General features: G+C 39.4%; 1 protein-coding gene across 1 annotated transcript in view; it reads left to right on the top strand.

The window, feature by feature from the left end:
- The window catches only part of LOC149181140 (E3 ubiquitin-protein ligase WAV3-like), a 28,313-nt gene extending 5,628 nt beyond the window's left edge, over positions 1-22,685 (top strand). The window contains exon 2 of the mRNA XM_089416458.1: positions 20,089-22,685. Coding sequence (XP_089272584.1) covers positions 20,089-22,275 — 2,187 coding nt within the window. The 3' untranslated portion in view covers positions 22,276-22,685. The remainder of the gene's footprint in view (positions 1-20,088) is intronic.
- Positions 22,686-25,378: the final 2,693 nt, after the last annotated feature.

Genomic DNA, 25,378 nt, shown 5'->3' with positions numbered 1-25,378 from the left:
TAAAGAGGTACCTTGCTCTCCTTGCATTTTTACATAGTCAATTAGCTAAGCCTAGAACACCAAGCTCAAAAGCCCCTTGAAATCTTGCGTCCTATTACACAGAGAACCTGGGCCAGAAGTTTGAAGCATATTTCAAAGCTACGCTCCATAGTTGAATAATCTTTGTTATTCGAGATTGTCATTGTAAAGACCTGCTACCTGCACTTTAGCCTACTTTCACGTTCTTGTTTGGGTTCTCTGTTGCATGTTAACCCAAAATTCTACACCTCTAAACGTCAGGCGTTTCACTAAGACATGAAAGTTGGATAAGAATTATGCCTATAGAAAGGACATTTAGTCCTACATAAATTCAGCCTCGCCAAACATCAAAGCCCATTGACGAGGCCTGCCTTCCACAACTAGTCTCACTTATTACAATGTGTTACATAGGAATCTCTATTGCAATTTTATTTCTCAGAGTGTCTTCTTGAAGCTAGACCAAAAGTCAATCATTTGAAGTGTTTCACAAATGTCTGAAGATCAATCACCCTTTGGTTCACAATGCATTCCAATTATTTGGGAAACTAGATCTTGTCTATGTCTAGGACTCTAGGTAACAAATCATTCTCCAATGCATCCTATTAGATAGGTCCAATTATCACAAGCCCCATCCTCTGGAATTGGATTAGTAAACAGGTTATTGGCTATAATATAGATATCTTGTTACCATTTAAATTTTGCAAATCAATATTTGGCATATGCTAACACTAGCATGCCACTCTAATAGAATCACTATACCAAGTTAAACCAATCCCTTATATTGTTCGTTGATCAAATAAGATCTACTTGTTTTATTGCTATGCCTTGGCACCAGAGATCTATGCTGTGATACTTGATTATGGTCATCTTGGTTTCTCTCCCAAGATTAGGTTGGAAATAAAAGCTTTGAGGATGTAATCTTGTTTGCTAATATGCCCTTTGGTACAGTGTATTTGTGTATCTAGTGAAATTCAATACACATGATTTATATAGAATTTCACAGATTCATATGCAGCTACATAAATTGCAACTGCCATTGTTTCACTTATTTATCAAACCATGGGGATCTCCTCCAGCAAGTTATAGCCTTCCGAGGGTTTATTCAAATCGATGGATTGAAGAGTACATTCAGTCCTCTCTAACAAGAATTACTGACTTCTAACTTTATTAAACAAGGGATGTGATGATCACTGTATGATCAGTTAGCATGAGGGGTGCTAACTGGGCAGAGTGATAGTAGATCCATGACTCTAGGATAGAAGACTGACAAATGTCAACTGAGATTTGAACCTGACATGAACTTGTTATAGAGTTCTATTTCAATTGACCAAAGTGTTGATTGGATTGGGTTGTTGGATTCTATATCATCTAGGATGAAATTGTTGATTCCTAATTGCATGATCATAATCATCTGATTTTGTAGATGCTTCAATTCTATTGATGTTAGGTATTTAAATTTTATATTTGGATCCTATAATTTAAAAAATTTCTTGCCACAGTAACAACTTATACCTCTCTCTTTCTTGATGATTGCATTTTGTTGTTGTTAGTCAGCGTATCTTGATGACAGTTGGAAGATTGCTTTGTCAATGTTGAGGCCAACTTGTTGCTTCTGTTGATGTCAGTGTAACTGTAGACATTAAAATATGTTGACTTGTATGTTGCAGTTTCCGACTTCAGATACAAATCACTCCACCTCCCTTTAAGGATGATTCCCCAATTGTGTTTATTTAATCTCTAAAGTCAGTGTTGAGTTGAATTGAATCTAACTTGAGGATGGATCAATGCCCCCTTTGCTTAGAACATCATGGTTCCCCAACATCTAGGCCTTAAGATGTGGATAATTACTTTGGAGTTGTTCTTCAATCAATTTTTTGATTTTCATAGGAAGTTGCTGTTTATGACCAGGATGCACTTGTTTTATTTTTGGGAGGTCTGAGGCGTCCGAGAAAATACAGGGAGATAGATTTCTGTTTCTTGTTTGAAAGGGGGAAAGGCATGTACAATCCTAGCCTTCTGTTAGCAGGTTTTGAAGTACCAGTATAAAATTATAAATACGTCTTCAGATTTTGATAAATTCTTTCGAATTAATCACATCATGAGTTTTTGGTCAATGTTTCGAACCATCTATTGTGGTTCATCATCAGGGCAAAGGTGAAAAAATCAGTCAGTCAGAATGTTTAAATAGTAAGGATGCATCTGTTCGAGAATTAGCTGTTAGGAAATAGCTGTTATGAATTAGCCGTTAAAAAATTAGTTGAATAAATTTATTATTATTTTGTTATGTTTTATTTTAATTTATTAATATTTTTAATTAAAATAATATTGAATTCAAAATTAGTTAGATTAATTTAATAATATAATAAGAATTGAATATTTGTAAATATATAATTAAAAATAAGTTTAATATGGTTATCATTAAAAATGAATAATATTCAACAATTATATTTAAATATTATTATATTGAAAGAATGGGAGGTCAAAGAGGATATAAATTGCAATATAAAAGTAAAAATAATCAATTATTAATTATTATATTTATTATTATTTTTTTTTACGAAAAGAGAGCGGGGATCCAACTTCTATTTAACTTCCAACCATCGTCCCTGTTAAGATTAATAGCACATTTTTCAATTTCAATGGCTTCTCGAAGCTTCCTGTGATGGAAGTGATTAATCTTGGCGATGACCTGGGAATCTTCGATGCAAATATGGTGATTGGATTTCACTGCATGTTCAGCTAAAGCTGAGGAACGAGAGCGGTTGTGCTTAATATCTGTTGAGTGTTCTTGGATTCTCTGGTTAATGGAGCGACCAGTTTCCCCAATGTAGGGAATCCCACAAGAACAGGGGATGGAGTAGACCTCGTTCATGTCTTTAGGGTTTATAGGGTTTTTGATGGATCTAAGAGAATTTCGAAATGTACAGATTTGATCTGCAAACTCGTCGCCCTAGAAAGTTCTTGCAAAAAATAAAAAAGAAATTCTCCACTTTTGCCCAAGAAAGTGCGCTGATACCACTTGTTATAGATCTGCCTTGCAAATATATGAAATGATACAAACATACTCAGAAATAACAAGATAGAAATAGATAGAACTTCTTCACTTTATCAATCAAAACCCTTAAGGTAGGGAAACACCATACATTCATTCCTTAAGGAAGGAGAACACTCCACAAGCCATATGCCTGTTCATACAATAATCCTTGACATCTCTCTATGTGGAGTCTCTAGCCTATATATAGGCCTTATACATAAAATACCATGGGTCATTACCATGGTTCCCTCAATACCATCTGTCTAATACCATGGGCCCATTACATTATTACTAACTACTTGTGGTCCCTTACATGATAAGGGTTAACCACCTTATTTATTAGTATGGCCCATCCATTTATTACATTATTCCCTTGGGTACCTCCCTTTGTACCCCATATTACCCCCCTAGGTATATAACAAAATTTCACACTTCTTGATAAAAAGTGCGAAAGTTCATCATACACCAATACTTAATAGTGCTTTTGACATTCTATTTAGGAGCCAATAATCCACACACATTCTCAAAGTGCCATGTTTCTTTCGAAATACCCTTGCAGGAGATTCATAAGAGGTAATATGTTGGGTTTGTTACAACAAAAACTTGCGCTTCTTGAGATAAAGTCCGAAAGCTCATCATACACCAATACCTAATAGTGATTTTGACATTCCTTTTAGAAGCCAATAATCCACACACTTTCTCAATGTGCCATCTTTCTTTGGAAATACCATTATGGTAGATTCATAAGAGGCAATGTGTTGGGTTTGTTACAACAAAATCTTGCATTTCTTAAGACAAAGTTCAAAAGTTCAAGTGCGAAACCCACTGCACTTCAGAGGGAGCCACTCTCACCTCACCAACCCTATTCTTGCTTTTGGCTAGCTCTCTTTCAGCTTAAGGGGGGTTCTCCTCGGGATAGTATTGCTAGGGCTTGGTAGTTCCGAGATTTGAGTTCAAAGGTTCCTATTGCTCAATCTAAAAGGCTTAGATCAACCAATAAAGGCTGAAATAGTCGAAACACACAAACTATGGATTATCGAATGATTCGGGAGAGGAAAATCATAACAAAACAATTTTAAGGATTATGAAGAAAAAAATGGGTGATGAAGTATAGAATATCAATGCCTTACCTTATCTATACAATCTTGAAAGAGTTTTATGGAGTAGATATATGATTTAATAACAACTAGGGCAAGTAAACTAACTTACCCTAGGGTTTTGAATAAAGGCTCTCAATTTTCACAAAGAATAAAGGGAAGGAGCTAAGGGTTTTGAATAAAGGCTCTCAATTTTCACAAAGAATTAAGGGAAGTAGCTAACATGCTACTTCCTTAAAGACTTGGAGGAATGCTTAGGTTAACAAGGATTTTGAAGCAAATATCATGCTAACATGCTTAATACATGATTCACCCTTCCAATAAGACATAAAACGAAGATAAAAGAAGTTTACCTACTTCATTTACTTTTCATTTCATCCAAGCTTCACCATAACATCCATGAAAAGAGATCAAAATCGACATCAACACATTCCCCTAGGATGTTTTTGAACTCATCCATCCATAGTCAAATTTTGAGAGAAAAGTTGTGGAAATTTCAAACCTCCCAAGGGATTTCTCACTCAATTCCAACCATGAAAAAAATTAGAGAAAACGCACCTCTAGTTATAGAGGGGGTGCTCAACTTCCTTTACATCAAAATAATATTTTTCTAGGCTAAAATCCCCTAATCTAGCTTGAGGGGTAAAGGGCCATCTTCAACAAATAACCTAAATTACATAAATTTAGGGGCATTGGGGCAAAAGCCTTGAACAATGATATATTTCCCAAAGAAGGGGAAAATCAAGGGGCTTTGGTGCAACTTGTAGCCTCAAAAGGCCCTTCAATCATGTATCCTCTTCAAGCAACCTCAAAACTTGCACTTCCTCCATATGAAATTCAGTGAGGTTGGAACCACTCTCAAACATCCTAAAACAATTAATGATGTTAAAAATTTAGGTAGGAGGAAAATGAAAGATAAGGTGACATTCTTCTTTATCTTTCATTTGCATCCTTTTATTTTAAGAATTTAATAGTACCATTGATTACATAGCATTAGTAGGACCCTAGGGTTGTCACTCATAAATTATTATTATTTTTGTTAGTTTTTAAATTTGTATTTGAAGGGTCCTTTTTTGTATGTATAGAATTCTTTGTTTTTGTACATAATCAATCGGTTAGGTGAAAAAGGGTTGGTTTGGTACCAAACTAGCCTTTTTCGAGTTTGTGCCACCAGTGGAATTGATTTAGGTGTCCAAATGGACGGACCGATTGGTTCCATTTTTTTGGTTCAGTTTCAATAACACTACCTCCAAAAGCTCTCTAAAGGGTTGGATTCCTTCACAATGTGGATATATGAACCCTTAAAGTGGCATTCTAAAAATGTAACTCAAAACCATCAAATGTGGGCTTCCGACTGTAGACATGCTCTTAAAATCATGCCCCAAAGCTCCTTCAATACGCCTGCTTCAAAGACAAACATGTTTCAAGTCTTCTCCTAGGGCGAGGCTCCTAAGCATACACCTTGCTTGAGAAAAACCTTCATAATGAGATAATTCCTTTCCAAATTGAATGATAAGTTCAATTATAGGTTGGCCTTCCCATCTGCATACACTCAGAATTGACTTAGACAATAAACTTAGGCCGACTCTAGTGTCCATATTAATCATAATGGTTGGCTTCCTTCACTCAATGTGGACATATGAACCCTTAAAGTGGCATTCTCAAAATGTAACTCAAAACCATCAAATGTGGGCTTCCAACTGTAGACATGTCCTTAAATCACGGCCAAAGCTCCTTCAATGCGCCTGCTTCAAAGACAAAGAAGTTTGAAGTCTTCTCCTAGGGCGAATATGGGCTCCTAAGCATACACCCTGCTTGAGAAAAACCTTGACAATGAGATAATCCCTCTCCAAACTGAATGATAAGTTCAATTATAGGTTGGCCTTCCCATCTGCGTACACTAAGAATTGACTTAGACAATAAACATAGGCCGACTCCAGTGTCCATATTAATCATAATTTTAACCACATGTTAGCTCAATTCAAAATTACATTAATTTCAAAGTGCATGGATAGGCTAATTGAAAATTATGTCTTTGATTAGGTCAACCCACTTAGATTCCAATGTGAGTGCTTGTCATATATTTATATATCTATATGGGTTTATCACATGTTAATTTTCTCCAAGGGAGTGTGTTCAAGGTCTAAAACAAGGCTTTTACAAGTAATAAAACTTTCATCAAAAGTGCCCTTATTTTTGGTGATGAGTTGATGAAGGGGTTGCTATATTGAGTAGTTGCATTTAATTTGTGAATGTTGAGGCCTCAATGCCCTTCTACTTGTTGTAGAGTGTCACTCTCTTCTTTTTTTGGTCGTAAAACTAGTGAAGGAAACTATTTTGAGGCTTGGCTATGTATCTAGGCTCTAATGGTTGGAAAGAGTGTTGGATCTTTATTTGTTGTTATTGAGTAAGCTTGGACACCCTTCACAAGTCTATATTGGTTTAGGGATCATTGGTAGTTTGCATCATGATCCTCCTTGTATGGGTTGTTGAAAACCAATTCATGGTGCACACACATCCAAAATGTCAAACTTTACTTTGTTGATTTCCTTGGTTAAGGTGGCGAACTTGACTTTGCATCTATGCTTGATTTGTAAATCTCGTACTTTCTAAGCTAACCCAAGGAGTAGGGTTCAAGTTTTGTCATTGTAAGTAGATTGTGCTTCCTCACTATTCTATTTGAGATGAGTTCTCACTTGCTAGTATTATCAAAGACTATGGTCACAAGCTTCTTCTTCATTTGGTTCTTAATGGAGAAAAAGTTTTGATCCTTTGTGCGACTAAGTTATAGGACTATCATTAAGGAAATGCCTTTTATCTTAGAGTTGAACACTACAATTTCTCTCTCCTTGTAAGTTTTAAACCTTCACAATAAAGCAATGCATACATAGATTTTTTATAAATAGAGAAGTAAACAATAACAATCACACACAATGCTTAGAGATTTACCTTGGAAACCCTTAACTAGGAAAACCAACAAATATTTAGAGCCACACCTCTAACTCTCATTATATTTTCTTCATATTTACAATACGATATACAATATCTCGCAACATCCAAAAATCGATTAACTTGGATTAGATTCCTTTACTAGAATTACAGTACCATGGGTTGAAAAACACCAAAAATATGCCAAATATGGATCAAAACAACCCACTTAATTACACATAATACTTAGAGATTTACCTTGGAAACCCTTAATTAAGTAGGAAAACCAACACATATTTAGAGTTGTGCCTCTAACTCATTGTATTTTTTTATCATTTACAATTCAATGTATAAGATCCTTTGCCATCCAAAACCCTAATTTGCTAACCCAAATTAGATTTCTCAACTAGAATTACATTGGAATAGGCTGGAAAACACCAAAAGTAGGCAAAAATGAGCAATTTTTTTTGTTTTTTGTTTTTTCTTCTTTCTTATTTTATTATATCTTATTTCCCTTGGGGGCTATGCCCTCAAACCCTTGAGTAAGGAGGCCCAATGATCCCCCTTTCTAACCCCCCTTACTCCTTGTGCAATGTACTGGTACATGGGGCCAATCGTACAAAGAATATAACAGATGCCCAACACTTCCTATGTTATTGTGGTAGATTCAATGTTGTAGGAGCGTCCTCCTAGAGGTTGCTCTTGCCCACCCCTCCTCTTTTGGAACATTGCCTCGAGCAGGAGCATTTAGGGAGCGACCGTAGGAGCACACTAAAAAAAATTAGGAGTGCACTTTGGGGTGTCCTAGGATGCTCCTTGCCAGTATGGGGAGTGTGGTGCTCTTGGAGTAGGGAACATGCTCCCTAGGCACTCTGTGGATGCTTCCCAACATATTGAACCATGATTGTGATTTTAGAGTAGGTTTGACAAAAAATGTTGGCAATTAATGGTAATGCTAATTTTTTAAGGTAAAGTGATAGAAAGGAAAAATAAAGGAAATGCCAACTTAACATTACCATTAATTGTTTCACGATGTTTGTGAGTGGTTCCAACCTCATCAAATTTCATATGGGGAAAGTAGAAGTTCATATCCCATTCAAAATTCAGTAGACTTGACAATTTTCATGATTTTAGGATTTTTGGGATTGCAACATTTTCATTGGGTTCTGTCACGTATGAAGGCATATGATTGACATTTAATCAAGAGCACCAAGCCATTTATGTACCTCGATGTTGGTGGTGTTGATTATTGAACTCCTTTTTCATGGCCTTAGCGAAAATGTACCATTCACTCCAACCAAAATTATTGATTAGGCATGTTAAGTTTTTTTAACCATATTCTAAGGCTTGGATTAGGCAATCTTTTCAAAATTGGGTGGTGTTGATTGATGTCCCTAGATGTTTGAGGTAGAGGTCAAGGGTAGAGAAGAGGCAAAGTATAAAGGATGATTTTGATGATGAGGATGGCATTTGTAAACTTCATAATATTGTAGTATTCGTCTACAAGTAGCACTGATATGTATGTTTTCATATTTGGTGCAACTAATTTGGTATTTTGTATGTCCTTTTTGTGATGCTTTGTGAGGTTTTTTGGGAAATGGTGGCGTCGCACCTATACCATCAACATTGGGTACATTTCTGGTGCTTTTACCAATTTAGTACCCAACGATTGTCTTTCACATGCTTTCTATGCTTCTGGTACTTATAGAATGGGGCATTCTTCTCATTGTTGTACTTTGTCCTCCTTTTGGTGATTTGGAGTCACTCTTTTGGATGCGGTCTTGTTGAGTTGCTTCTTTGTCATGCCATCTTTTGCAAGAGTCATCTTTCTTTGGTCAGAATGAATGGTTAAAGCGTCCTGCAATTATTCTTTGTTTTTGTCGACTTGGCTTTATGACATATGTGATCTAGAGGGCAGATGTCGAACATATTGACCTCGTCTTGAATTGGTGTGCTGTGTTGGAAAATGCAAAGTGGCAACTATTAATTCCACTTTTCCTTACCTTAAATACTTGTTTGTGAACTTTATTATTCTTCTTGTGTTTCTTTATTAGATCTTAATGAAACAAATATCAAGAGCAATAATAATAAAGATAGTGGACACAAAAGTTAGGCTCCAAGCCAGGACAAAACCCCTCCAAGGGGAAAACCCAAAAGCCCTTCTCTTCTTATAGAATCTGCTTTAAATGAGACAATAAAGACCCAAACCCAAAACCAAGTACTCCTCTAAGTACTAAGTCAACCCTTCCAATATCACAACTCAACCATGCATCAAAGAACTTCTAACTGCAACTTCGACCACAACTTCAACCCTGCAATTTCTACTTGCAACTTTGTCTATCAACTTTGACCTGCAACTTTGACCTTGCGGCTGCTGCAGAAATACTAATTCAACTTCTTCAAGAGATCCTTCTTAGAGCAAGACAACTCCTCCCAAGGTCAACGAGGTCAAGACAAAGTATTCTCTCCTCCAACAACAAGATCTTGCACTTTGCTCTCATGCAATTTGGATTTGCTGTTTCGGCCTTCTTTGTAGTTGCAGTAACCCTAGACTTTTGCATGTGTGGAAGAGATTAGCCCAAAAACAAGATTTTCTTTCTTCTTCTTTTCTCCTAGACCTTCACTCTGCTTTTCTTTTGCTTCCTAGCGATAGATCAAACTTCTTTTTTTGAGATCGAACTTGATGATGAGTGAGTGCCAAATGAGGTTGAATTGCTCCTTTATATAGCCTTTCCAAGGGGTCGAATTCCTTCCTTTAGGTCGACTTGAAAATTTTAGGGCCGACTTGTACTTTGGAGGTTTCCAGGACTTTCTAAAGTAAAAATAAATTCTTTTACAAGATATGTTTTTCTCAGAAGGGTCTTAATAACATGATGTTGACTCTCTTGATTCGTGACAATAAATACTATGTCCTAACAAACCCTAGAAGCATGAATAACATGCTTTTACCTAGAAGACCATCAATAATGTGTGGAAGAGATTAGCCCAAAAACAAGATTTTCTTTATTCTTCTTTCCTCCTGGACCTTCACTCTACTTTTCTTTTGCTTCCTAGCGATAGATCAAACCTCTTTTTTTGAGATCGAACTTGATGATGAGTGAGTGCCAAATGAGGTCAAATTGCTCCTTTATATAGTCTTTCCAAGGGGTCGAATGCCCTCCTTTAGGTTAACATGAAAATTCTAGGGCCGACTTGTACTTTGGAGGTTTCCAGGACTTTATAAACTAAAAATAATTTCTTTTACAAGATATGTTTTGCTAGGAAGGGTCTTATTAACATGATGTTGACTCTCTTGACTTGTGACAATAAATACTATGACCTAACAAACACTAGAAGCATGAATAACATGCTTTTACCTAGAAGACCATCAATAAAGAACATGAAACACATGCTTTATAATAATAACTTCTTCTTTTCTTCTTTTGTTTGTTACATAAGATACATATTGAAATGAGTACAACAACAATTATGAAGACTGAAACTAGTTACATTTCCAACATGATGAGTACATCAATGAGCTTTGTTATCGATTTTGCTAATCCCCTGAGTCGAATAAAATAGTAGTCGAGCTCCTGGATATAGGCATTTATTGTCTGAATGGACCAGTGTTATTGGAACCAAACCAAAATTGGCGGAACCAACCGGTTCGACTGATTTGACCCCCAAACCAATCTTGTTCAAGGGTTGGAATCGGAAATGGCCGGTTTGGTACTGAATCGACCTTTTTTCACTGAGCTGACCGATTTTGCACCAAACCGACCAGTTTCAAACAATGTGAGCAAAGATGTTCCAAACAAAATTGTTTTTTATTTAAAAAAACAAGAGTTTTTGAATGTGATAGCCTAATTCTTTTTTCGAAAGGAAAAATCGTAATCTTTCATTATGAGGAAAAATTACATGTAGTAGATGCCCGAAGGCATATGCGGTAATTGTAGGTCGAGGACCTTTGCATAATAATAACTGTATCAAAAAAAGGATGGCCTTGCCATTTCCTGTACCAATATTCAGTCTGTATGTCTCTTTATCAGCAGATATATAAATATATACACATTGATTATAACTATGTATTGACACAAAAATAAAAATATACTTAGGGCCTTTCCACCCTATAGTATTCCTGATCTATGTATGGCCTGTGATGATACTGATAGATCTCTAATCCCTGTTGTTCATCAATTATCCACAAGCCTCGGGGTAGTAGCGAGCCCTCCTTGGAAAGTTTGTCAGCATCTTCATTGTGTTCCCTGTATATATGATGACAAGAGGCTGTATTAAAAACTGCTTTGAGATTGTATACTTCGTCCAAAATATTTTGAAGAGATATAGCATGACAATGATTTTTGTTATTGAACCAATTGATGATGATTTGTGAGTCTCCAAAAATCTGTATGGAAGTGCAGTGATGAGCAAGTGCAAAATGGAGCAAGTTTCTGAGCGTGATAAGCTCAGCAAATTACTTATTCCCTCCCCTAGTCCTAAGTTGACTTTGTAGCAATGCTGTTCCGAGAGGTGTAGCAAGAACCCCCCTTCGCAGCCATGTGGTTGAGCAGCTCCATCAAAGTAAGCCCATGGCTGTGATTTATCAATTCGACTAGGTCCCGAGATATTGCGAGTGTGTGGCTTTCCTCATCAGGGATATCGTGGTAGACTGCCACTGCCTTTGTAATGAGCAGTGGCCAGCGGGCGGATTCGCTCTTAAAGATAAGGCGATTCCGAGTGAGCCATAAGGTCCAACAAAGAATTAGAGGTAAGCATTGTGCTTTTGCTCCCTGTGGAGCTGTAGTCCAATTGTTCCATGCTTGTGAGATAGAAGAGCCCTGCCATGCATTTTGCATAGAGAGTTGTTGTGTAACAACTTGCCAGAAATGAGTGGCAGATGGACAGAGCAAGAACAGGTGCTCGTTTGTTTCAGATGCTTGTTTACATAGTATACACCAATTCGGGCCGTGTATAGATCTACACATGAGAGCTTCACCTGTGGGAGTTTTATTACTTAAAACACTCCACATGAAGAGACGTGCCTGTGGAGGAGATTTCAATCTCCATATCTATTGCCACCATGCATTAGTGTGCGTGGGCTTACGGTCCTGTAGAAGATGGTTATAGCCCAGTTTGGGAGTGTATATCCCATGCTCAACTGGGATCCATACTAATACATCAGGGTCTTGATTGAGAGTTACATGCGCTTCGGATAATGCCACTAGATATGATTCCCAGGTATGCTGCCATTGAACAGGAATATTCAGCTCATGAGCTGATCGCCATAGTTGTCTGAATATGGTACAGTGTTCATGATCGACACTCTGAGCAATCGTCGTGATATTCCTGTGATTGAGATAATGTATAAGATCCGGATGCAGTAGGTATTTGTTTCCCCCACCTATCCATGGATCGATACCCAAACGAACAGATGATCCATTGTTGATGCGCCAAGCCAAGCCAGCTCTAATGAAAGGCATTGTTTGTAAGATTGCTTTCCATACAATGGATATGCCCCCTCGAGGCCAATCTTGTAATCGAACCTAGTCCAATGTCTGCTGCGGCCAAATGTATTTATGGTATGTCACAATCGTCCAAAGATTCTTTGCAGTGAGAAGAGACCAGCTCATCTTGGTTGCTAGAGCTTGGGCAAATATAGGCAGATCTTTTAACCCCCACACCCCCCATTTCTTTGGCAAAGCAATGTTCTTCCAGCTTACCCAAGCAAATGTTTTGCCTTCCTTATGGCCATTCCATAGATATCGGCAGCATAACTGTTGTATACGACTGAGAATTCCCCGAGGGATCCAGGCAAGAGACATCTAATATACCGGGGTGGCTTCCTGCACTGATTTTATCAAGACAAGTCTCCCTGCTCTTGAAAGTAATCTATGGTTCCAGATTTTCAACCTCTTCTCAATTTTAATCACTAACCAAATCTAGTTAGCAATCTGATAGCTGTGGGGTTTTATTTGGAAACCCAAGTATTTGAGCCCATCCAAGAGGTTGTGTAGTTGGTAATGAAAATACTGATGGGCTGCTCTGTCCTCTTGTGGGCTAGTATGAGTCAGAGTAATAGTAGATTTTGTCTGGCTTGCAGCCATGCCTGTAGCTTTTTCAAAGAGGGTTAGAATATCATGGAAGGACGCTGAATCCTTGATGCTGCCATCCAGGAAGATCAAGACATCATCTACAAAGAGCAGATGTGTGAGATGGTAGTGTTTGTTCATTCTCAATCCTTTGAGTCTGCCATCCCTTTTTGTAGAGGCAATGAGCCTACTGAGCCCTTCCATCACTGATAGAAACAGAAGAGGAGACAATGGGCAACCCTGTCGCAACCCACGATTGACATGAAAGAATTGGGATGCCGAGCCATTAATCAGAATACTGAAGGAGGCAATGTTTATGCAGCAGATAATCCAGTTTGTGAATGCTAAAGGGAACCCTAAGTGAATCAGGATCATCTTGATGAAGAGCCAGTTTACTCGATCAAAAGCCTTGGCAAGATCAATCTTGAGGATTATGCTTTTTAGATTCCTGGATTTGATAGAATGAATGGCTTCCTAGGCTGTGCCTATGGCTTCATGGATCTGCCTATTGTGGAGAAATGCAAATTGCTCAGGGAAAATATGGTGGGAGAGTATGGGCCGTAGTCGGTTTGCTATGATCTTTGCGATGATTTTGTATAGGGTATTGCAGAGTGAGATGGGACAGAAATCATTGAAGGATGCAGGTGAGTCAGATTTCGAAATGAGAGCAATGAAGGTGGCATTGATGGCCTCATACATTCTTCCAGTAGTCCTGCACTCTTCAACAACATTGAGTAGATCATTCCCAATGAGGTCAAAAAATGCTAAGTAGAATTCAATGGGACAACCATCCGGACTAGGGCTTTTATCTTTCTGAAACCATTTTAATGTCCCTTCAAGTTCATCTCTGGTGATTGGAGAAGTAATCTCATCAGCCATTCCTTGGTCAACAAATCTGGGGAAATGCCCTGCTACTTGAATGATCTCAGCAAGGTTTGTAATAGGAGGTTCCTTGAAAAGCTGTTGGAAATGTGATATGCCCAGCTGTGAAAGCTGATGGAAGGTTTTTGCAGTACCTCCATTAGGGGTGGGCAATTGCCAAATAGTATTGCAGGATTTCCTTCCCTTGGCAAAGTTTTGGAAATACCGAGTGTTCTCATCCCCAGCTTTGAGCCAGATTGCACGGCTCTTGAGTCTCCAAGTTTCCTCTTGTTCCTTCAGGATTTTTGCACTTAAGAAACCTATGTTGTTTTCATCATTAAGGTCTGCCAAGGCTGATTCTACAGAGGAGAGGGTATGGATATCCTTTTGTTGTTTTTCCTTTGCTCACTTGATAGTGAGCTTCTTGAGCTGAAGAAGATTTTGACAAAATCCGTCGGCCCAAGTGTGACACTGTGAGGGAGGGTATTGTGTCCATTGATTGGTGACTAGATCTATGAACGAGGGATCCTGTAGCCAGATTGAGTTGAATTTGAACGGGGCCTTGGGCTTGATTGGCGGACTAGATATTTCCAGATAGATAGGCGAGTGGTTAGAGATGCCTTCAGACCCAATCCAATGCCTATAATGGGATAAACGCTGAATCAACGGATTTTTAATGACAAAACAATCTAGTCTTCTGGCCAGGGCTGCCTCCCGAACCCTTCTATTCCTCCAAGTAGGCGGTGGCCTGTTCATAGGAACATTTTTGAGGTGGGCTTGTTCACGGAGGTTTTCCATGATATCAGAGAGTGGATCAATCTGTGCCGATGATCCCTAAGACTCACTGTATCCAATAGAAAAGTTGAGGTCCCCTCCCAAGATGAAGTTGTCAGATGAGGACAGGGAGAGATTGAGGAGATGATTCCAGTAGGCCTCCCTCCCTTGTCCTGGCCCATATACATTCATAACACAGAACTCCATTCCCATCTCCGTAGAGAAAAAATCAATACCAATGAACCCCTTACCTCCCTAGGTCGATTTAGGGTTTATAGTATGGGGATTATATCCCAAAGCTAGACCACCTGAACGACCCATAGCATCAAGGGCAATGAACTCCCACCTCGGGCATAAACTCTGCAGAACCCTAGTAGTGTGTTGAGCTTCCCCCAGGGTTTCTTGAAGAAGGATTAAATCAACAGGCTCAGCAGTAAAAAGTTTGCGAAAGGTTAGTTTTTTGGGAGTACTGGCCAAACCCCTGCAGTTAAAGGAGAGGCATTTCATGGGGGAACCAAATCAAGGGTTTTCTTTGCTCTAAGAACCCGGTCCAATGAGGATTGTCTTCCCGAGATCACCTCAGCACCTGCTCGAAGAATAGCATGTGAGAGGTATGATTTGCGCCCCCGTAGGGGTTTGATGGTAGATGAGGAGTGAGTCAGGCCAAGGCCAGAGATCGATAGATGTGGATCCCCAATGGAAGTGCGTGATCGGAGATTATATGGATGAGGGGGTGCCGAGGGAGAAGGAGATGGAGAGGAAGAGTGTTTCGGATGGGTAATGGGGGAGGTGGTGGAATCTACCAGATGATGGGGGCGAAGTGAGCATGTAATGGAGGCAGGAGGGGTGGAGTAGTGCATAGATGATACATTATGCATATGATGTGCAGATGATGCATAAACAGAAGAGAGAACAAGGGAAGAGGGAAGAGGAATACTTGCTGAACGAGCCGCTTCAGCAGCTGCCTTGGCTCGAGTCAGAGGAGGGGATGGAGGGCTCGAAGGGGTTTCTGCATTTGTGCTGAACCGTCCTTGATGGAGTCACCTTCCGAGGTGGATCTGGAGCGGCCATGGAGTGCTTCCTGATGTTGTCCGGGGTTCCTTTGTCGTTACCAACTTCCTGTCCCACTGCTGCATCCGGGGGTTTCGGGACCAGAGGGCATTCCTTGAACAGATGCCCAACATTGTGACGCCTTTGGCATCTAAAAGGCACACCCTCATAATCTAAGATCTATACCGTAGTGAAATTACGCCATTGTAGGGTTATTTTTTCTTCCAGGCCATCCCGGGTGTCCAGATGCACCAGAATGCAGGCGAGTGTTCGGTTTTTTGATTATAGGATGGATTTATCATAATCCAGAAAGGTGACAAGGGTATTCCCTATCCTTACGAACACTTCTTTTGATCAGTACTGGAGGGGTAAACCTGGTAACGCACCCAAAGTGGTCCTGCTCCTATCTGCTCTCTTTCTAGATCGAAAAGAGGGCTCCATCTTTTCAGCAAGATTGGCGCCATTTCTATATGCCAGAATCGAGCTAGAGCCAGGTTCGTGTATTCTTCTAGTGCAAAGTGGAGCGCAAACCACCCCCGAGGCAATGTCTGAACCTCCGGGAGCTGTAAGAAGATCTGTCCCCAAATCTCTTTTACCCATAACCCCAATCGTTCCGCTGTGTAGGTTCTGCCGCGAACCCTACCCACCAGCACTTTCCCTGCTCTCTCGGCAACTTCCCCCATAGTGAGACCTTCGCCAAACTTAATGGTGAAATCCTTATCGGATGCCTTGATACACTTGGTTTTCTTCTTCCCTGTCCTCGGCGCAATGGGATGATCCTGTAATGGGTCTGAGGATTTATTTGATGCAGATTGAGGCTCCGCCAACCTAAGCTCCACCGACCTAACTTGGATGACCGGGGTATCAAAAAACTTGGATGCCTTGATACACTTGGTTTTCTTCTTCCCTGTCCTCGGCGCAATGGGATGATCCTGTAATGGGTCTGAGGATTTATTTGATGCAGATTGAGGCTCCGCCAACCTAAGCTCCACCGACCTAACCTGGATGACCGGGGTATCAAAAAAACTTGATGGATGTGTAGGGTCCTGAGATTTCTTGCCAGATCCAGGGTGTTCAGAGGTTTGTTGAGTCTGTGCAGCTGTAGCAGGTATAGGGCCTAGGCGGGAGGGTAGATTTTGGGAGAAGCAGAGGTCAGTGGGAAGTGCAGGATCGAACAATGGTGATGAACAAGAAGCTAGCAGGTTAAGGGTGCTACAGGACAACGACGGGCAGTCAAGAGCTGGCGAGTTGATGGAGAGGGACTTGATGCGAAGAGTGGAGTCCTTATGCCCGGGAAGGGAGACAAACGACATCGGAATCGAGCTGGACGGTGCAGATGAAACGGGAGTCGTTTTAGGGTTAGGGTTGCAAAAAACGGCCTGTTCCGAGTAAGGATCCGACGAGTAGTCCACAACATCAAGCTCCATGCCCTCCATGCTTAACGTTAACGTCGACAAATGGAAAGGAAGTGCAGGTGAGGAACAGTGGGTTGAGGACTGAAGGGTAAAAAACGCTACGGAGACTGACTGCAGCTAACTGTGGTCGGTGATGTGGCTAGGGTAAACGCAGGCTGGGCAGCAGCGCTCCATCCTTTCTCCTAACCCTTTTGTGACAGCCTAATATTCAAGCCTATGGCCCTACTATTGCTATTCAATTCATGGTAATGTTAAATTTTGAAGGTAATTACTTAAAATTTTAACATTACCATGTAATGAATCAGGATGTTTGAGAGGTTCCGACCTCATTGGATTTCATATGGAGAAAGTAAAATTTTAGATCTCACTCAAAATCCACCAGACTTAACAGTTTTTCACGATTTCAGGATTGGAGGGATTGCAACGTTTCCATTGGATTTTTTCATGTACAAGTGTATGGAACTAGTATTTATTCAAGAACACCAAGCCCTCTATGTACCTTGATGTTAGCGACATTGGTTGTCGAACTCCTCTACTAAAAATGTACCCATCACTCAAACACCATCTTGACTTGACATGCTATGTTTTTTCTTTCATATTTTAATGCTTAAAGGGTGATATTGATGACGAAGATCCCGATGTAGGCAATGATTTGATGATATGTGGGTATTTGTTGTAGCATTATATTTTTTGGATGCTAGAGGCCATCGAGAAACCTGTTTGTTGATGTATTTTCTGTTCAGAGATGGATTGCAGTCAGCACTATTTTGGTTATGTGCACCCTTACATGTTATATAAATGAGAACTTTTGCTTATTTGTGTATAAATGGTTTGGATTCACATGGATGCGTATGCATGTTTATGTTTTTCTTTAAATTTTGAATAATTTATGTGTTTTTGGTTGACCATTTTTTTGGTCCGGTTTTTTTACCGGTTCTGATTGGTTCCCAGTTCAGAGAGTTTTCCTGTTCGATCACCGGTTCGGTTCCGATAACATTGGAATGGACTTTTGCTGCAGGTATTGCCACTGGTTGTTGTTGTTCCTTCCAATATTTGATGGGATAAGATCTGCTCTTAACAAAATTTTGAAATCATTCCATGGCAAGGCTTAAGCAGTGCTGAGTGTTGGTCCTCAGCCGCACTTACATAAATTCTCCTCCCATAGCAAATCCTCTAGAGTCTCCATGCATGCATAACTTTTTGAAGGAAACATTGTTTTTATGTGTGATTTGCTGCACTTCATAAAAGGAATCTAGCTGCCTCAGAGACATCAGTTTGCAGGGCATCCATTTGACTGTTATAGGGCATAATTTCTACATCACTGTCCACGTTGGGAGATGAACCCATATTCATTGATGAACTTTCCCCTCCACCTCTGAATTTCAGGTTTGGATTGCTTCTAGAGGGCTTATGTTGGATAGCCATCTGCAGTACGACTGTGACAGAGGCTGTTAAAAACTAGCAGTTGAGTGATGTTGACCATTTGTCCATCCATGTTTCCAACTTTGGGAGTAATATTGACAGTTCATTCTTTGGGCAGTTGAATGCTACTCTGAATATCATCCTTTGTTTCTTTCTTTGTTGGAGCGCAGTCTTAAACATATAGTGTACAATTCCAGCAGCTGTGCAAACGCATAATCTGATACCAGTTTGATCCAAATGGAAGTGCACTAACAAATTTAGCGTAACCACAATGAAAAACTGCCATACATATGGTGCGGCAAGTAATAAGAAAACTATGTCAGAAATGAATTCAAACATCAAATACACTTTAGCACGATCATGATTTGGGCAACAAACTCAACTCCAAAGTTTTGTAAAGTGATGAAATTGGACATTGAGATATGAAAAAATGACTTCTAGCATCAACAAAGAATAAACCAACTATTAAACTGTTAATGATCTGAAGATGGGGCATAAGTAATCTATTAAAGGAATATGAAACACTTCATTTCCATATTTTTTAAACTGCAATATTGTACAAAATTTTCAAAGAGGATGCTGTTATCATAATTGTCAGGCTTCCACTTGTGACTATCTGCTGAGCTTTCCATCCATGCCAGCACTGCAATACAACATAATATTATCACAGATGAACTTTGAAGCCTGACCAGGCTGTAGCACCAGAACGACACAACTAGAATGTTAGCATGCCCATGACACAACACCAATTTGCCGCTCTAATCCATTCCGAAATTTTCCAATGCAACGTGCATTCGATGCTGATGAGTCTCTGCAATTCTGCATCTCTGATAAAGCAATACAATCTGCTTGCTCATACTTCGACAAATTTGGACAAATTCTTTGGTGAACTTCTCATTAGTGGAGCTCCTCCAGTGATAGGACGGGCGATCTCTGACTCATTCTAGGGTCAACCTTGCAGTTAAGGTAGTGCATGCCATATCTTCTCATTGCTAGTGAGTTACATACCCATGCATCTGTAGTAAAAGGGCATCTAATGCAACAATGTTATGGCTATATCACTTTTGTTACTCTGAATGAATGTGCATTTTGATAGTAAGTACTATGGTTAGAGATTTAATCATTTTCCAGTTTTGTTGAAATTAGTAACCTTTCTAATTTTTCACTCTCAATATGGTGTATTTTCTGCCATGCATTTGTTGCCTTGTTTTTTCAGGTAGGAACTGCATGAAATTGTCCAAAAGGTGTTCCTCTCAATTATATTGAGCTTCCTTCTTTTCTTAAATAAAGACCGTATTGTATATAAGGAAAATAGGGAGACTGAGTAATGATGTAAAGAAAAATGCATTAAGTCTAAAGCTATAAAAAGTGGGTAATTGGATCATTATATATGTATCTGATGTTTGTGTGTTATGTTACAGAGCAGTTGTGCTATATGCCTTGAGGCAATAAAACCAGGTCAAGGGCATGCTTTATTCACAGCAGAGTGTTCTCACACTTTTCATTTTCCTTGCATTGCATCTAACGTGAGACATGGGAATCTTGTGTGCCCTGTTTGCCGTGCTAAATGGAATGAAGTTCCCTTGCTTGGTCCTCCAGCACCGCAAGTGTCGCCCATTAAGCCACGGAGATTAAATTCTTCAAACTGGTCACAGGAAACTGGCTGGACGACAGAATTACCCCGTTTGCAGACTCGCCACCCTCGCCATGAAGTTGTACCACATTCCTCCACTCGAGAACCAAGCATGTTTGATGATGATGAGCCCTTAGTACTGCCTCAAGCAAATTCTAATGAAACTAGGCAAAATAAATCACATGGACTCGATAATAATTCATTCAATGTATATGAAGGAAACAGTGGCGGTGCAAATTCTAATGGTATAAGTAAGCATAAAGAAAATGGAAGTCTGCAATCTCTATCAGAAGGTAATGGATCTGTAGGAAGGAAAGATGATTCTAAAGTACTGCATTTAGAATTATTTCCTGAGGTAGCTGCAATTCCTCAATCGGAGTTTCGAGACAAATTTACTGTGCTGGTTCATCTGAAATCCCCATCTTCTAATGCCTTCCAACCACATAATGAGCAATTCGATGGTGTTCAGAACACCATTGTTCGAGAAGAAGAGTTAGGCGCTCAAAACTTTGCTTATTCAGAGAGCATAATAAGGAGCCCAGTCTGGGTACCTCATTCAATCAATGACAGAGCACCCATAGATCTTGTGACTGTTCTTGATGTGAGTGGGAGTATGGAAGGTACCAAATTAGCATTATTAAAGCGTGCAATGGGCTTTGTGATTAGGAATCTTAGCCCCACAGATCGTCTTTCAGTTGTCGCGTTCTCTTCCACTGCAAGACGATTGTTTCCACTTCGCTGCATGGTTGAGGAAGGCCGTCAGCAAGCATTGCAAGCAGTGGATTTACTTGTATCGAGTGGTGGAACCAACATTAGTGAGGGTTTGAGAAAGGGTGCCAAAGTGCTGGAAGATCGACGTGTGCGCAACCCAGTTTCTAGCATCATGTTACTGTCTGATGGACAGGACACTTACAACCTTACAAATCGATGGGCAGCAATAAGCATGAACTCCAGAACAGCTTTTGATTACCATTGCATGTTGCCAGGTTCAATAAGGCTTGCCTCACAGAATGGGCTTGCTCAGATCCCTGTACATACATTTGGATTTGGGTCAGATCATGATTCTGCAACTATGCATTCCATAGCTGAGGCATCTGGAGGCACTTTTTCTTTCATAGAGACAGAGAATGTCATTCAAGATGCTTTTGCACAGTGTATTGGTGGGTTACTTAGTGTGATAATTCAAGATGTACAAGTGGAGATCACCTCTGCAAATTCGGAAGTACGACTAATTGCTATTCAAGCAGGTAGCTATGCAAGCAACATTATAGATGGAGGTCAACAAGGATCTGTAAAGATAGGAGACTTGTATGCAGAAGAGGAGAGGGATATCCTGGTTGAAGTAAAGTTGCCAGCTGTTTCAAGCTCTGTTAACACTAGCAGCTGTGATGACATGAAGGTGGTGAATGTGACTTGCACCTATAGAGATCCTGTTTCACAACAAGCAAATCAAACCATGGTAAGTGAGCTTTACATTAAACGTCCAGAAGCAACTAGTATTCAGCAACAGACTGTCTGTCTTGAGGTTGACCGGCAAAGAAACCGTCTCTGCACTGCAAATTCCATTGCCGAGGCCAGAGCATTTGCAGATAGGGGTGATTTATCAAGAGCACAATTAATTTTAGGCACAAGGAGAGCTGCTGTTCAAGGATCTCCTGCATCTCAGGCAGGAGACCAACTTTGCAGAGTGCTCGAGTCTGAGTTGACAGAGATGCAAGAGAGAATGGCAAATATGCAGTTATATGAGAACTCAGGGCGTGCATATGTTCTGTCAGCACATAGTTCTCACTCTCAACAGAGAGCTACCACACGGGGATACTCCGATGATAGCACAGGTTGTGACTACAAGACGTCCAAAATGGTAGACATGCTGTTGCGTTCACAGACAATGTGCCCTAGACCTCAAGCTACCGTGTCAAGGACGCTGCTCCCTTCAAGATCTTTCCCATTGCCAGAAGCAAGGTCCTCTCGATAAGAAAATATCATCATTAATCGTAACTTCCTGAATGGAAGGAATCGTGTGAGAGAGCTCAGAATTCTGAGGGCCGTAAAAGTGAAGCCAGTTATACTGCTGTTGCTAAGTCAGTTCTAGCACTGATGGTTATGTACTTGTGAATTGCTGGTTCTTTCTTTCTACCTGAGCAAAACCAGCCTGTATAGAATCTAGATCATATTTGTTGTTTGAGATGACATCTAATCAGGAGGAAATATGTGCAGATATTTTTTTAGATTTTTATGATGAAGCAAATCATTTATAGGTTTGGTTCTTTGGTTTGCCATTTTAGTAGTATGATACTTGTCTGTCCTAATACTATCAGATTTTGTATTCTCTGGATTTGTGAATAGAATTTGTATCCTGTTCGATGAAAGGAGACAGGTTTTTAAGGTTGTTGCGAGTCAATTGAATACTTTAAATGAAGTCCAAAAGCTAGCACTGGCTTCATATAATGCTCTCAAGTACTAACAAAATTCCTGCCAGATTGAAACCTGATTTTATGACATAAAGTAACACCTATCGGATGAATCTTTCTTTCCTCAGGTCTACTATATCAAAGAATTATTTGTCTCCACCCTGATTTTATATTCAGTTTCATTTGCAATCGCATTTCAATTGGGTGATTTGCAATGTTACATCTTTCTTGTGGAAATGAACTTTAGTTTATATGTTACACAGAGACATGCTGCTGGATTTTTCAGAGATTTGGTACTTCAGTTAGTTTGTAGAGCAGAAATTAGACAATTAAACCTACAATGCTGCTGGAATAGATTAAAAAAATCTGAACTATTATCTACACTCTCAATAAATAGGTGCACTACTAGGTTCAGTAAGAAAAATTGATACCTTGATATGACACTAGTTTCTACAGGATCACGTTAGACTAGTCTTCTTTTAGTTGAGAGATTTATAACTATTACTAGGAGGCATCCCTTTAGTTTTTTTAGTTTTGGACTGTAGAAAGATATTTCAGGGCCTGCTGTGGGTGGATATGTCTCATGCATTCCATGCCCACACTGTACATTCTTGCTTATTATTCAATGGGCTCTACATCGAATTTGTTTTTCTCTGAGATGATGGCTTAGAATCATTTTGCATGGTTAAGCTTATGCCTTTTTATCTTCACCTACAACCTTGCCCATGCTACATGAAAATATACTTGCAGTTCACATTGAAGAGTACATGTCATAGTTCTTGAAATGGCAGCAAATGTAGACCTTGCAGTCTGTGAGAGGTTAAGGTAGTGTGACCCATTGAAGGAACAGGGGGCAGAATCTCTTACATCTGTATATGATAATGGAGACAACTATATCGGATAGAGTATATCTGTTATCATGTATAGGGCAGAACTGTTCTGTTGATGACACAACAACAGAAGAAATGACCACTGTTCACAGGTCCTAGCATAATTATAGAATCTGTTGTAATTTTGAGGGCTAGAATTGCTTTTTTGTCTCTCTCAGGTCCTGCTATTAGTTTTTGTTTGGTGGACTTGTCACATCTGTATATGATGATGGAGATAATGATATTGTATAGAGTATATCTGTTATCATGTATAGGGCAGAACCGTTCTTTTGATGACACAACAGAAGAAATGACCATTGTTCACAGGTCTTAACATAATTGTAGAATTCCTATTGTAATATCAAGGGCTAGATATGCTTTTTTCTGTCTTTCAAGTCCTGCTATTAGTTTTTGTTTGGTGGACTTGTCCTCTTGATGTGTTGGTGAGTTAAACTTGTTTGGCTATACAGTTACATAGAGAGGGCTGTCTATAATAAACCTGGCTTTTATGCCTCGATATGGTTAATACCTAATTATATTGGCAGTGGAATGTACAGTCTAGACCCTTGCTGGTCCTTGTTTTTGTTTTTGTTATTATAGTGTATGGTATCTATTCGCATAGATTTTTCGTTATTTGTACATTTTCAACGTATAAAACAACATGAAAGAATTTTGAAATCTTTGCTTCTTGTCAATAACATTAAGAATTTCAAACATGCCAACTGTGTTCATAACATTTCTGTTTGCCAAATGTTATGCTTTCTGTCTTTTTCCTTAAATTACTGTTATATTAAGCAGGGGTTGGTGTAAGAACATCCAAAAAAGGATTAGTTTGAGATGAAAGCAAAACTTTACATCTCAACGTGCAGTTGAAGATTACACTCTGAAAGAATGGGGCAGAAGAGCCTCAGTAAGATGATTGCACAGTACAAATGCCACTGTGCCAAGAGTCATTTGATGTTGTATGGGAAATTGCTATTTAGTTGATACTAGTGAAGAATATATATGTAAGAAATGCAATGTTATCCAAATAGTAGAAGGCAATGCTGTCGATGCATGATCAAACCATGGTTAAATGGGATTTGTAATTACAAACATGCTACATTGGACTGAAAGGGTGCTTTTGGTAGTTTTCCAATGATGAGTAAATAGATGTGGCATTTGAAGATTCAATACGCATTTTGCCAAAGCAATGGCAGCACTAAGACAGCTGAAAAATTTCTATTCGTTTTGCCTTCATGTCTGAAGAACTTTTGTTGAGACCTGGTTAGCTAGATTCAAAATCATACCAAAGGCTTTGGATGGTTGTATTGTCTTGGTGTATTTTGAAGCCACTGAACCAAGAGAGTAATATGTATATGGCATTTGAGCATTCAGTCATTTTGCCAAAGCAATATCAGCCCTGATGCTGCTGAAAAATCTCTCTTCGTTTTACCTTTAATGTATAAAAAACTACTGTTGAGGACTGGTTTGGTCAAAATCATACAAATGGCTTTGGATGATTGCATTGCTATGGAATGTTTTAATGCCCCCCACCTATGAATAGCTTGAATTTCTAAAAGAATCTACGGGTAGCATTCTTTAGGCAAATTGGTTTACAGAGCTAGAGGTCAAGTGAATTGCTAATGGACTTTGAGATAGCTGCACTCAAATTATCTTTGCTGTATATAGACTGACATGAGCAGCTAAAGAGTATTTCATGCTTAAAATTTGTTAATCTAAGAGCCCAAGCACCAGGTTCATTTGAAAATTTAACTGATCAGGTTTGGAACATTCTGATTGAGACAAATGACAATGA

The sequence above is a fragment of the Pinus tabuliformis genome, chromosome 3_2 (genome assembly GCF_031772625.1).
Source record: "Pinus tabuliformis cultivar Carrire ecotype Pingquan chromosome 3_2, CPIR1, whole genome shotgun sequence".
In the NCBI taxonomy this organism is placed as follows: Eukaryota; Viridiplantae; Streptophyta; class Pinopsida; order Pinales; family Pinaceae; genus Pinus; species Pinus tabuliformis.
The sequence above is the reverse complement of the archived record's forward strand: the minus strand, read 5'-3'. Positions and strand labels throughout refer to the sequence as shown.